At 42.5% G+C, this 13,971-nt stretch overlaps 1 protein-coding gene across 3 annotated transcripts in view; it reads left to right on the top strand.

Moving 5' to 3' along the window:
• The first annotated feature begins 2,222 nt into the window (after positions 1-2,222).
• SLC44A1 (solute carrier family 44 member 1) overlaps positions 2,223-13,971 on the top strand; it is a 219,178-nt gene continuing 207,429 nt past the window's right edge. For all 3 annotated transcript variants that reach the window (XM_032635150.1, XM_032635149.1, XM_032635148.1), the window contains exon 1: positions 2,223-2,393. In XM_032635150.1, coding sequence (XP_032491041.1) covers positions 2,358-2,393 — 36 coding nt within the window. In that variant the 5' untranslated portion in view covers positions 2,223-2,357. The remainder of the gene's footprint in view (positions 2,394-13,971) is intronic.

Raw genomic sequence — 13,971 nt, 5'->3', positions numbered from 1 at the left:
CCTTGTCGAGGAAAGAGACCTCCCAAAAAAGTGAAATGCATTTTTTTTTTCTGAAGCACTGTCACAGTCTGTTATATATTTATCAGTTTTTGCAGTTCTAATTACAAAATAAGCACTAGCTACTACGTAGAATAACTACACTAGCCAAAAAGATTTTTATAATCTGAGAGAAATGCTCCCATATTGACTCTGCTAAGAGAAACAACTGCCCTTTCCTTGATTATAAAGAAGGAAGACAGATGGCTTCTTGTTCAAGACTGTAATTTTACTTTCAGCCTCCTCCCTCAGTTCAAAACAAGATGTACTTTGAGGCTTTGAGGGAAAATCTCAAGGGAAAGTTTTTTATTCCTGGCTGCATTGAATAATTCAACACACATTTGAGAGAGCTGAGAAAGATACAAAGGAGAAAATGTTTTCCCTTGTTCTCAGGGAGTTTACAATCTAATTGTGGAGTTTACAGTCAGAATTGGGACCAGAGCCATTAAAGTTTTATTTTTTTCACTTCTATTAATAATGGCCTAATGGTTACTAGTAACACACTTAGGATTCACCAGCCCAGTGGTACGGTGGACCCTCTGATCAAATTTGAAGGGAACATAAGGAGAATGCAGAGGAAGAATAATCTCAAGCAGTACTTATTAAGTCCTTACTAGCTACTTTCAGATAGTATTTAATCTTGACAACAACCCTTCCTGGTCATCCTTATTACCCGTTTTTCACAGACCAGGAGAAAGAGGCAGAAGTGATGCATCCCTGGTCACAGACCTAGGAAATGGTATTGAAACACACCAACTGGGAATTCTTCTTTGGCCTTTTCTTTGGCTGTCCCTAGGTTCCCATCTTGACTTTCCTTTGCTTAGATTCCCTTTCAAGGCATGTGAAGTTAATTTACTTCTGTGCTATTTTTCTCCTCTTTGTGTCTGAATAGTCTTTAAAACTTGCTGTCTTTCATTTGGCAAGTCAGGCCTTCTAGAGTCTCCTTTGCAAATACTCTTTCGTTTTTTCTTCTTTTCTAACTGATTCTGTCTTTAAGACATTCTTTGACAGGATGAAAGGAAACATAAAAAGGTGCCTCATAAGTGGTTCTCTTAATATTAAGCAGGATCTTTAGTTTTATTCCTGCCACATTTTAACTGTTCTCATCTCACACGATTTCTCAAGGACTTGGGTTGTAGACTTCTTGAAGGTGGTGACCGCACCAACTGTAACTTTTTGATACTGCATAGCGTATTCATGTAACAACAGGGACTTGTAAGAGAGCAGAAACTTTGGTTCTTTTGTTCACTTCTTTGTTCCCAGTGCCTGTAAATTACTGGAACTTAGTGTGCCCTCAGTATACATATGTTTTAACATGATAAATTAATACTCGCTTATTGCTTTTTGTGGACTATTCTGTATAAAAAGTTTCGTTTAGATCCAATATGGCTCTGAATTGACAGAACTGTAGAATTTTTTTGCCTTTTCCCTATTTTCGGCCCTTTATAACAATTTCGACCTTGGGTGCATTCCATTAAGCTCTTGGTGCCCTTCAAGGCTCAGTTTCCACATCAGCAAAATGGGGCGAGTAGCAACAGTTGCTTGTTTCTCCTTGTCTTCAATCACCTACTGCTTCTGCAGGGGTTTATTGCGTACGCTTTCCCCTGGATAAAATCAGCCACCTGAGAGGTAAGAAACCAGCGGGGTCCTCGGGTTGCGCGCCTACTGGGGATGGCTAGCAGCTGCGCAAGCCTCCCCCGAGCCTCCCAGGTCCGGAAGCAACCCGACCCCATTTCGGCTGCGAGCCTGTCCAGCCCTCCGGCGCCCCAGCCTCAGGCGCCCTCTCGCATCGAGGTAGCGCTGTGCCTCGGTGCCACCGCTAAATTGGCTCGGCACCGCGCAGGTTCCGACGCGCGCCGAAGGGCCCGGCCTCGTTTTGGCCGCATTCGCCCGGCCGCCCGCGCGGCGCTGCACTGGGGGCGGGGAGTCTGATGGGAGAAGCGCTAGGCGCTGAGAAGGCGGCGGCCGGGGAGAGGGAGCCGGAGAGGGACTGGGCGCGGGAGGCCGGAGGCGGGGGACAGGGGGAGGCGCCGCCGCCGCCGCCCGCCCCTTTCCGCTGGGGAGCAGCTGCAGCAGCAGGAGCGGAGCGGGAGCCGCGCAGCCACTACCGCCGCCGCCGGGGGATGTGGTCGGCGCCCGCCCCGAGCCGCGCCGCCTCCTGAGTACCCGCCGCCGCCCGAGCCGCCGCCGCCGCCGCCGCCGCCGCCGAGCCGTGCGGAGCCAGGCCGCGCCCTCCCCGGGCGCCCGCCGGCTCGCATGCCGAGGGGCTCCGGGGCGTAGCTGCGCGCCCGGCGCCGCCTCCGGGCTCCTCCGGCCCCGCCATGGGCTGCTGCAACTCCGCCTCCTCAGCCGCGCAGGTGAGGGGCTCCCGCCTCCCGGCCGCCCGCCCGGATGCCTCCCCGCGCGTGCCGCGGGCGCCCGCAGCCTCCCACTACCTGCGAGCGTCCCCTCAACCCACCGTGCACTCCAGAGACCCCCACTCCCGCCTCCCTCTCCCGCCTCCCCCTGTCCCGAAGATGCCCCCGCTCTGGCTCCCAGGGCTGCCGATTCGCAGGTGCCTCTGCGCGGCCCCCAGGGCGCCGCTAGCTCTGCCCAGCCCCTTGCCGACTTGGCCGCCTTCTCCCAGTAACACCTGAGCGGCCCGTCCCGCCAGCCCGCAGGTAGAGGCAATAAGGGCGTCTGCTCTCTGCCCCTGGTGGCACCCCCTTCCCTCGTCTTCCGGGCCTGGTTCCTCTCTTCCTACCTCCTTGGAATCTTCCCCCTCCCCATCCACAGACTATTTTCTGTGCTCCCTGGAGGAGTACCCCCAGTATGGGCTGTTCACCCCTCTCCCACCTTATTACAGTTTCTCCTCTTAGATATTCTGTCCCTTTTCTCTTGCCCGCCGCCCCCCGTCCGGGTTCAACTGTTTAAGCGGATCCCGGAGCCCTTCTACGACCCGCTTCCCCGATTCTAGCCGCTCGCTTCCCACCCCATCCCCCCTTTGTGCCTTGACCCCGGGCACCGCGGCCTCTTCGCACCCCGAGGCCCCTGCGGGAGCGCGGGGATTGGGCTGAGAAGGAGATTGGGCACCTGGTGGGTGACGGGATCGTTACGGAGACTCCCTCTTTGTTGCCAGTGTAACAGGAGGAAGAGGTGCCGAATTTAGTTTTTCTGTGTGCACTGGCTGAGTGTTGTCGCTGAGGGCTGAGATGCAGAGATTTCTCCCAGCTTCTACCCTGCCCCCATCCAGATTTCGCTAACCTCCCTCTCTTTTGACGATCCGAGCCCTTAACCTGGATAGAAATGTTTAGACAACTGTATAAGGATCAAACGTAATAGGACTTGACTGCTGGCCACTAATAACTAAGAGGACCTATTTGTAAATTACCTAATTTAGTGGATTAGTGAGTGTATTTACAAATACGATAAAAAGCAATCAGGAATACTGCATCAAACTGTCTGGTGGTGGTGTATGAAAAATAGGCTCTGACAACGCCTGGGATGTAATCTCACAGTTTCATTAGTGTAGAATGTAACTGTGGTCTTTGATTTGTTTGTTTTGGGGGGATACAAGGGCTCTTGTTTTTAGAAATAAAGGCTGGTCCGTTCTTGGTGAAGAAAAATGCTAGTTTGGAAAAAAAAATTCCTTCAGAGATCTAGCATCTGTGATAATGCCAGAAGTATTTTGCTGCTTCTAAATGACTATATATAACTCAGTTTTAAATAACCTGCATACTTGTTCTGAAAATCTGAGATCTGTTAGAAAATGACTAGAATTGCAGATGAATGGAGGACATTTATGTTTTATTAAGTATCCATCCTATTTGTCTACTTCTTTTTTGGGTGTTTGCTTACTCTTTTTTTGATTTTTTTTTTTTCTTTTCCTATTAGGATCATAGTCAGGCTGACTGGTTTAGTTAGTTAAACCTTCCTGTTCAGTTAGAATAACAGAGAAAAACTATATGTAGTGGTGTTAGGAAGGAGAGGTCGATAGACCACAGTTTTCATATTAACAGATAAAGGTGTGGAATCACACAGTACCTTTCAACTGGTCAGAGATTTTGGGGGAGAGGGAGGACTCTACTTGGGTGCTATTCGTCTAATATTTACTTAAATATTATTTTCACCAAAAAGATATCTTTCCTGTCGCCTTTCTTTCAAGAATTGGGTTATTTTGCATCCTCTTTTGGAGATGAAATGCCTTTAAGACAGTATTGGATAGTTTATGGATGGCTTGTTCAGTGTTTAATCAATTAAATTTGGAAGGGATGGATGCTGGACCAAAACTCTGCTTAACAGGTCTTGCATTTGACTAGCTCCACATCTTACTTTTCAGAATGCTGTCCCATATATTTTCCTTTCTTCTTCCTCCTCTTGCAGCCACTGTTTCCTTCATGCTGTGCTCTACAGACAAGATGCATGTCATGCACACTGAAAGGTGCATTTTTTTTTCTGTGGATTCCTATAACCAATCAACAGCAGCTTTAGGGACTTGTAGTGTAAGTGGAGCATTGAGGTTTCGTGCCAAAGAGCTGGTCATCATTTTTTTTTTCCTTATTTGAGATTTTGGCATCATTCTTAATTTGTGAAATGTTACCAATCTGCTGCCTTTTAATGCTCCTTTCAGTAGCATCACCAGTTAGGATAATAGAGTATCTGTATGAGTTGTGTTGAAACAAAATAGGGATGCAGCTGCACATCTTCTCTAAATGTGAACCTCCACATCACTTTGAACCTCTCTTAGAGGCCTCAGTTGTATTTTCAGGCAGAATGTTTCTTTCATCCTTTCTACTGAATTGTAAACTTCTTGAGTATAGGAACTGTTTTTATTTTCCACATGTTTGTATCCATTGCAGTGCCTCACTATACCTTGTACATAATAAGTTGCTCAGCAGTAGTCAATGAACAGAATATAGATACACAGATTGGAACATTTGAACATTTGGCTGGCGAGTAACATTTAATATGAATCCAGCCCCGAACTGTGTGCTGTTTTACTTCCATGAGCTGGTTGAGTAATGCCACCACGCCACCCTCTTCAAAGCTCAAATTTCAACTAAGTTAAAATTCACCTGCTTTTCCCGCATTCCTTCCTATTCTGTCAATGGTACCATCAGTTTGCAAAATTGAGCAGGTTTTTTCTTTTCTCCTGGTGCTCTGCTCAGTGCTTATTATATTTTAGTTGGAGCAGTGGCTATAACATCTTAAAAGAGCTTGTCTGCCAGCTCTAATGATAAGCTGCACAGCACATCACAACAATGCACTTTGAGGTAATCTGCAGTTCAGTTTAGCTTTTCTCAGTGGTATCATCAGCAACTTTCAAGCCCTGGCAGGTTTTATCAATGTAAATATAGCGTGTTTCCTCTTTGTAGTAGGAATTCACTTTTGAAATACATATAATTTATTTTCCCTCATAGTCTCTTGCTATGTTTTAGACTCTCATAAGAGAGTTTATTGACTTCCAAACTGCTTCATCTCTTGTAGTCTGTTCTGGTATTATTTTCATTTTCTTGGCAGTGTCTGGTTATCATAATTTGCCATCAAAATAATTATCCTGTTTTTGGATTTAGATAAATCCAAAATCTATACTTACTTGTATTTTACTGTTAAAGGAGGAAATTATTGGCAAAATTATTTGTGCAGTATCAGATATGTGTTTCTAAGAATCTTAGATATATTTATAGAACTCTTATAGAACTCTTATTTTTTTTATTTGTGGCCACTACAAGTTACTTGCTAATATTAGTAATTGCTCAACACAAGCCAATACATGATAGCCTTTGCCTAAAAATCTCTTTGAAGAGAACATAAAAGTGAGATAGTCATGAGTTTCTTTTTACAGCACTAATCCTCCCTAAGATTCTTAAAATTTATTCCCAACTCTCCGTAATTCGTTTGTTCTGTTATAACCTGACATAATTTCTATTCTTGTAATGTTAAACTTCAAAGTTCAGTTGTAAATCTTCAGATTTATGAAATGTTCTTTCCCATTGACAAACCAGTTTGAACGAAGGAGGCTTTTGAAGGATTACTTAGCAAATTGCCAAAAGTCTTTGTCGTTAATGGCTAGATCATCATTTCTCACAGCAGCGCTTTGGAGGCCAGGAGATTTCGCAAGTGCTCTGAAGTTCTGTGTCCTTTGGTTCTAACCTTAGAAATTGTGAGAGGGATGGAGGGGAATCTTTCTGATTGAACAAACTGCCCCTCGTATCTCTCTGACTTGAGGAGAGATTGGTCTTGTCGCTGGTCTCGTCCCATGTCTTCAAATTGAGAGCTAAGTATTTAACTGTGTTTTTCTAGCTCTCATATCTTGTCTCAGGAGTAATGAAAAACAATCAAGTGGTTCACAAATACTGGTTAACTTTTGAGAATGTTAACTGCTCTTTAACAGAATTTTATTAGTACTGTAGTCTCCTTCTGCTTTGTGAACTTTGAAGTCAGAGGGTAAAAATGAAATTTGAAGAGTGTCCAGCGAAGTAGACCTGCTCTAACTGGAAAAAAAAACACACAACATGAAGACAATTTATTTTTTTCTTCTTCTTCTGAATACTATGCTATTAGCATAGAAGATCCATTCCTCCAAATAATGTAAATCAAAGTTAATCTTAAAATTGGCTGGAAAGTAATGTAAAAGTGGTGAGACTTTTTGTATACCTATTTTTCACAGCCATTTTCATGTTTTAATTTCTCTAGTAACTCTGAAGTTGACTTTACTTCCGTTTTACAGGGGAGGCAGTTGAGACTTGGACACTAGTTGAGACTTGGACATTAGCTGAGACTTGGCTGAAGTCTCAGAGCTACTAAGGGATCCATCCAAACTTTACCCCAGGTCTTTTGAATGTGAGTCCTGTGCTTTTCTTTCTGCGTTCACATACATGCTTCCCATATCATAAATTGCAGTTCATTTTATCTTTAGAAAAGGTCCACTCAATAACATTTTGAATTAAGGAATGTCCAAGTTAAAGTCATGCCTTTTTGAACTTGCTGCAGTTACTAGCTGGAGAACGACATAATGTGGTACAGCAAAACTAGTCCAGTTAAAATGTTCCCAGGCTTAACAAATACTACCAAATACTATTTGATGTGTTAATCCTATCATTTAGAAATGTTATTGGCTTGAAGGACATTTATTTATAGAAATATGTTCTCTATTCTATTACAGGTAATTGGTTAGTAGCTATTTTACTGTCTCCTTCCTCCCCAACCCCCCCCCACACCCCCAAAAAGAAGAAGTAAATATTTCAATTTCATAATTTGGCTCAGATTTGGGGGGCTCTAGTTTATCTTTATTAGAGATAAACTAGGCCTACTATCTCTCTTTTCTATTGAGCTAAACTAGAATGTAGAGATAAGAAGTAGTCTAAGGTCAGAGAGATACATTATGAGGTAGCTAGGACTAGAAACCTACTTAGTCACTTAATCTCTTGAGCTTTCTATAGTTAGTATTAATTCTTAATGTCTTAAGTCTTCTTATCTTTGTAACCTTGGCTCCACATAGGAAACACTTAGAGAACGTGTAAAAACACGGATTCCTGGGTCCTCCTTTCAGAGGTTCTGATGTCATTGGTCCAGGGGTATTTTTTAAAGTTCCCCTGGTGATTTTCATGTTCTGCCAAGGTTAAAACCCACTCTTACACACCCTTTCTTTAGATAATTCCATCTCCTTCTCTGGTTTCAGTTACAATCCATATGCTGACAATTCCCAAACTGAACTACTGAACTGAAACCAATTTTTTCCTGGCCTCTGAGCTATACTTAGCACTTCCACTAGAATGTCTTGTAGGCAACTCAAACTCAGCGTGTCAAAACTGAACTCAAAATGTGTAGGCACATACACACACATCTTTTTCAGTATGTTCGGTTCACTGAATGATACCAGTATCCTGGTGTGGAAAACTGGAAAACCGAGGCACATAGGAAACCTGCCTCTCATTATTCCATACCTGGTCACCATATCTTGCCTCTTTTACCTTCTAAACTCCACTACCAGCCCCCTAGTTTAAGCTTCTGTCATCTCTGGCCAGAACCTTGCTTCCATAACTCCCCATATTCATTCATGCTTCCTTCTAATTTTTCTCCACACCGCAGTCTTAGTGATCTCTTTAAAAAATTCCAAAGCTGTGTGGGGATTGTGTCCCCCACCTACTTGAAACCTTTTAATGGTTTCTGATTGCTCTTAGGACAAAGACCAGAATCACTGACCCTAGCCAACAGTGCTGCATGGGCTGCTCTCCATCTCTCTTCAGCATCATTGTCTTCTGATACCATGCTTCTCCTTACTCTTTGTGCTCGCTCCAACCTCACAGATTCTTCAGGAGACTGTATTCTTCCTTTAGAGCTTTTGCACATGCTTTTCACTTGTTGGGATGGCTCTTTGCTTTTCTCCCTGGCCTTTGGCTGCCTGATACTCATCCTTTAAGTTTCAGCCTCAGAGTCACTTGTTTGGAAAAGGCTTCCTTGATCCTTCAAACCAGGCCATGTCTCCTCATTAAATTCTCACAGCCTTATGTATTTTCCCTATGAACACCTAAAGCAATATGCAGTTAATGTCTAGACTAGGAGTTGGCAAAACTACAGCCCATGGGCCAAATCTGGCCAGCTACCTGTTTTTGTATGGCTTGCAAGCTAAGAATGCAAAAAATGGTATCTATATATTTAAATGGAGGAAAAAACTCAAAAGAAGAATTTTACATGAGAAATTTATTTCATAAAAATTATATAAATTTGAATTCCATTGTCTGCAAATAAAGCTTTATTGATAAAACCACATGCATTCATTTACACATTGTCTATAGCTGCTTTTATGCTACAGTGGCAGAGTTGAGTGGTTAGTTGTGACAGAGACCTTATGGCCTGCAAGTGTAAATATTTATTCTGTGGCTCTTAGGGAAAATGTTTACTAACCCCTGGTCTAGACTGAGTTGATGAGGAGAGGGACCGTGACTGCTTTGTTCATTGCTGTTATTCTCTGTGCTTAGTTGGTACCTGGTACCTGGTAGGTGCTCGTGAAATATTGGAACAAATTAGTGGATTTGTTCAAATCTCTTTTCTGTCATGGATGGATGTGGATAAACTCCAACCGTAGTGACTCTGATGTTTTAAAATTCAATATAGGGACTTCCCTGGTGGTTCAGTGGTAAAGAATCCGCCTTCCAATGCAGGGGACATGGGTTCGATCCCTGCAGGGAACTAAGATCCCACGTGCTGGGGGGCAACTAAACCCACATGCCACAACTACTGAGCTTGAGCGCCTTAAGGAGAGAGCCCACATGCCGCAAACTACAGAGCCTACGCGCTCTGGAGCCCGTGCGCCACAACTAGAGGGAAGCCCGCACGCTGTAACAAAGAACTTGTGTGCCACAACTAAGACCCGACACAGCCAAAAAAATAAAAGCAAGAAATTTTTTAAAAACAAAAAGTAGTTACTTATAAAAAAATAAAATAAAATTCAATATAAAAAAATTTTAGGGACTTCCCTGGTGGCGCAGTGGTTAAGAATCCGCCTGCCAATGCAGGGGACACGGGTTCGAGCCTTGGTCCCAGAAGATCCCACATGCCACGGAGCAACTAAGCCCATGTGCCACAACTACTGAGCCTGTGCTCTAAAACCCGCAAGCCACAACTACTGAGCCCACGTGCCACAACTACTGAAGCCTGTGCGCTTAGAGACTCTGCTCCGCAACAAAGAGAAGCCACTGCAATGAGAAGCCCACGCACCGCAACAAAGAGTAGCTCCCACTTGCTGCAACTAGAGAAAGCCCGTGTACAGAAACGAAGACCCAACACAGCCAAAAATAAATTAATTAATTAAAAAAAAAAAAAAAGGAAAAAAAAAAGCCAAGGGCTTCAGTGTAAAAAAAAGTTTTTTAAAGGGCAAATACTTTTTTTTTTTGGACGGTGCCTGGCGGCTTGCAGGATCCTAGTTCCCCCACCAGGGATTGAACCCAGGCCCAGGCAGTGAAAGCACTGAATCCTAACCACTGGACCACCAGGGAATTCCATAACAGGACAAATACTTTCGAAGAAGATTCTCAACAGAAGTTTTAGCAGCTGTCTTAAGCAGCTTCTCTGTTGCAGGTATACGTCTCCTGTGTGAAGCAAGTGTACTTGTAGAGGTGTAAGTTAGGGGGTGTTTTTTTTCCCCTGATGGACTCCTCTCTGATTTCATATCAGCTGTATAGTAAGATGTACTTAAAAAAACATTTGGTTAATAAACTACTGGAATTTTTAAAAATAATATTACTTTTTTTAGCTGCTCTCTATAACATCCTGCAATCGAATATTTAGACATTTATTTAGTAAGGAAACTATTAAAAGCTATTTTTATCCTAATTTTTTTTTTTTTTTTTGGTACGCGGGCCTCTCACTGTTGTGGCCTCTCCCGTTGTGGAGCGCAGGCTCAGCGGCCATGGCTCACGGGCCCAGCCGCCCCGCGGCATGTGGGATTTTCCCGGACCGGGACACGAACCCGTGTCCCCTGCATCGGCAGGCGGACTCTCAACCACTGCGCCACCAGGGAAGCCCTATCCTAATTTTTAAGGTTGCGAGATACGCTGAAGATTGCTGAACAGACATGTTTGATTTCTGGATACATTTGTATAATGTAAAATAAGGAAAACAGCAAAAAGATGGAAAAATTGAAAATATATGTTTACTTCAAGATGTTCAAGTAGCAGGGAAGGTATTAAAGTTTGCTTCTTTTTTTTTTTGGTAGCATTATGATAATGGTAATGATAATGATCTAGTAAGATTTTTCATTATGAATCACTTAAGGATGATTCAGCTTTAAGAAATGAAAAACCTTAAATCTAAATAGCTAATACATTAAGGAAAACTTACTATCTCTTATAAGTTGAGTGGTAGGGTGGCTTCCAGCTTGGTTAATTCAGTGGCTTGATGATGTCAACAAGGACCTGAGTTGTCTCTTTGTGTCATTTAAGGAAGTTAGTTTTTCCCTCACTTAGCTCCCCTTGTGATCCCAAGATGGATGTGACTCTGACTGTCTCACGCCGATCTGCCAATCTCCAGTGCTTTTTCTTTCATTAGGAGTTAGGGAGGGCTGCATACTCATCCCTAAACAATCTCTAGCAAGGGGGAGGCAAGGGCACTCTAATTGGCTTAGACTAACCAGGATTTCCCTCTGAGTCAAGTGGAGGGTGGAGCAATACCAGAGCGAAATTAGGACTCCACCACTAAGGCTTGGGGGTGTTGGGGAGAGTGGTGACTGAGTAGGCAGCCAATGGTATCTGCTTACATAGTTTTGTCATTTTCTTCTGCCTATAAGATCACACTTGTATGGTGTTTCCTAACATTTTGTTTATAGCTCCATTATAAAACCTCACATTTCATAGTTGAAAGTCACACAGTTATCTTCCTCTTTCCCCAGTGCTACTGCTCTAGCCACTGCCGAATCCCCGTCTTTCTCTTTTCCCCACCCCCACTGCTTCTTTCCCATTCTGAGGCAAGCATAGCTTCTGGATAAAGAAGAGCATTTAAGGTTGGAATAATGGTTAAGTAGGTAATCAGTTTTCCCACAACCAGTGGGACCCAAGAGAACCTTGGGGGTTACTATAACCTCTTCCCTTTCAAGCTCTCAATTTCCTTTTCTACCTCTTCTCACTTCTTTGTGTGTTTATCTCTGTCCGATTGGTACTCATTTTTTCTTTCTTTTTCCCTCCTTTCCCCTAAAGTTTTCTTTTTCGTCCCTTTTCTTTCTACCCCTACCTGATGCACTTAAGGGGCTGTAATACTGAGTGGAATATACTAGCATAGAAGAGGAGAAAGAGAGTGTCTTTTTTCCTCCTGTTTAATTTTGGGTTTTTTTGTTTTTGTTTTTTGGTATAGCAATAGTAAAACTGAAGATTCACATCATTATTTAGAATACCTCTATGATGTAAAGAGCTCTCACAGTATAAAAATTGCTTCTTTACAGAAGGAGAATTAGTAAACTAATATGTAAATATGTTCAGTCTTGCTAATAATCAAATTAAGGGTACATAGACACCACTTTCGTCTGTAACTTTGGTAGTTAACAGAATAATATTAATTGCTCATGTGGTTTCAACTCAAGTATACTTTATTGATTTGCTGAATAAATGGTATGACCCTCTTGGGACACTGTTTGATGACATACATTGAAAGCCATAAAAAAGTTGACATCCTTTAGTAATCCAAAAGTATACTAAATGCTAGATGACATTACATGTGGCATTATTTGTAGTAGCAAAATAGTTTAACTTTAAACATAATATTGCTGATGTAAAATTTTCTTAATATAAAATTCAGTTGAATTTAGTCTGCTATATGTGTCTCACTTCACCATACCCTTAATGGGTAAGTAGCCTTCTGCCATCCTTTAAAGAAATCCTTTCCCTACTGCTGCTCTAAAAGGATATTAGAATCTGAGAATTAAACACCATCTTGTACTGGCAGGAGTGTGGGCTGTATAGCCAGACTGTATGGCTCTGTCACCAGCTGGGTTATTTGGGCCAAATTCTTAAGCATTTTGTGTGTGTGTGTGTGTGTGTGTGTGTGTGTGTGTGTGTGTGTTTACATCTTTATTGGAGTATAATTGCTTTACAGTGGTATGTTAGTTTCTGCTTTATAACAAAGTGAATCATTTATACATATGTTCCCATATCTCTTCCCTCTTGCGTCTCCCTCCTTCCCACCCTCCCTATCCCACCCCTCTAGGTGGTCACAGAGCACCGAGCTGATCTCCCTGTGCTATGCAGCTGCTTCCCACTAGCTATCTATTTTACCTTTGGTAGTGTATATATGTCCATGCCACTCTCTCGCTTTGTCCCAGCTTACCCCTCCCCCTCCCCATATCCTCAAGTACATTCTCTAGTAGGTCTGTGTCTTTATTCCTGTCTTACTCCTAGGTTCTTCATGACATTATTTTTCTCTTAAATTCCATATATATGTGTTAGCATACGGTATTTGTCTTTCTCTTTTTGACTTACTTCACTCTGTATGACAGACTCTAGGTCCATCTACCTCATTACAAATAGCTCAATTTCGTTTCTTTTTATGGCTCAGTAATATTCCGTTGTATATATGTGCCACATCTTTATCCACTCATCCAATAATGGACACTTAGGTTGTTTCCATCTCCTGGCTATTGTAAGTAGAGCTGCAATGACCATTGTGGTACATGACTCTTTTTGAATTATGGTTTTCTCAGGATATATGCCCAGTAGTGGGATGGCTGGGTCATATGGTAGTTCTATTTTTAGTTTTTTAAGGAACCTCCATACTGTTCTCCATAGTGGCTGTACCAATTCACGTTCCCACCGGCAGTGCAAGAGTGTTCCCTTTTCTCCACACCCTCTCCAGCATTTATTGTTTCTAGATTTTTTGATGATGGCCATTCTGACTGGTGTGAGATGATATCTCATTGTAGTTTTGATTTGCATTTCTCTAATGATTAATGATGTTGAGCATTCTTTCATGTGTTTGTTGGCAGTCTGTATATCTTCTTTGGAGAAATGTTTATTTAGGTCTTCTGCCCATTTTTGGATTGGGTTGTTTGTTTTTTTGTTATTGAGCTGCATGATCTGCTTGTAAATTTTGGAGGTTAATCCTTTTTCAGTTGCTTCATTTGCAAATATTTTCTCCCATTCTGAGGGTTGTCTTTTGGTCTTGTTTATGGTTTCCTTTGCTGTGCAAAAGCTTTGAAGTTTCATTAGGTCCCATTTGTTTATTTTTGTTTTTATTTCCATTACTCTAGGAGGTGGGTCAAAAAGGATCTTGCTGTGATTTATGTCATAGAGTGTTTTGCCTATGTTTTCCTCTAAGAGTTTGATAGTTTCTGGCCTTACATTTAGGTCTTTAATCCATTTTGAGCTTATTTTTGTGTATGGTGTTAGGGAGTGGTCTAATCTCATACTTTTACATGTAGCCATCCAGTTTTCCCAGCACCACTTATTGAAGAGGCTGTCCTTTCTCAAC

This window comes from Phocoena sinus, chromosome 6 (assembly GCF_008692025.1).
Source record: "Phocoena sinus isolate mPhoSin1 chromosome 6, mPhoSin1.pri, whole genome shotgun sequence".
Taxonomy (NCBI): Eukaryota; Metazoa; Chordata; class Mammalia; order Artiodactyla; family Phocoenidae; genus Phocoena; species Phocoena sinus.
This window is presented reverse-complemented; position numbering and strand designations above follow the sequence as displayed.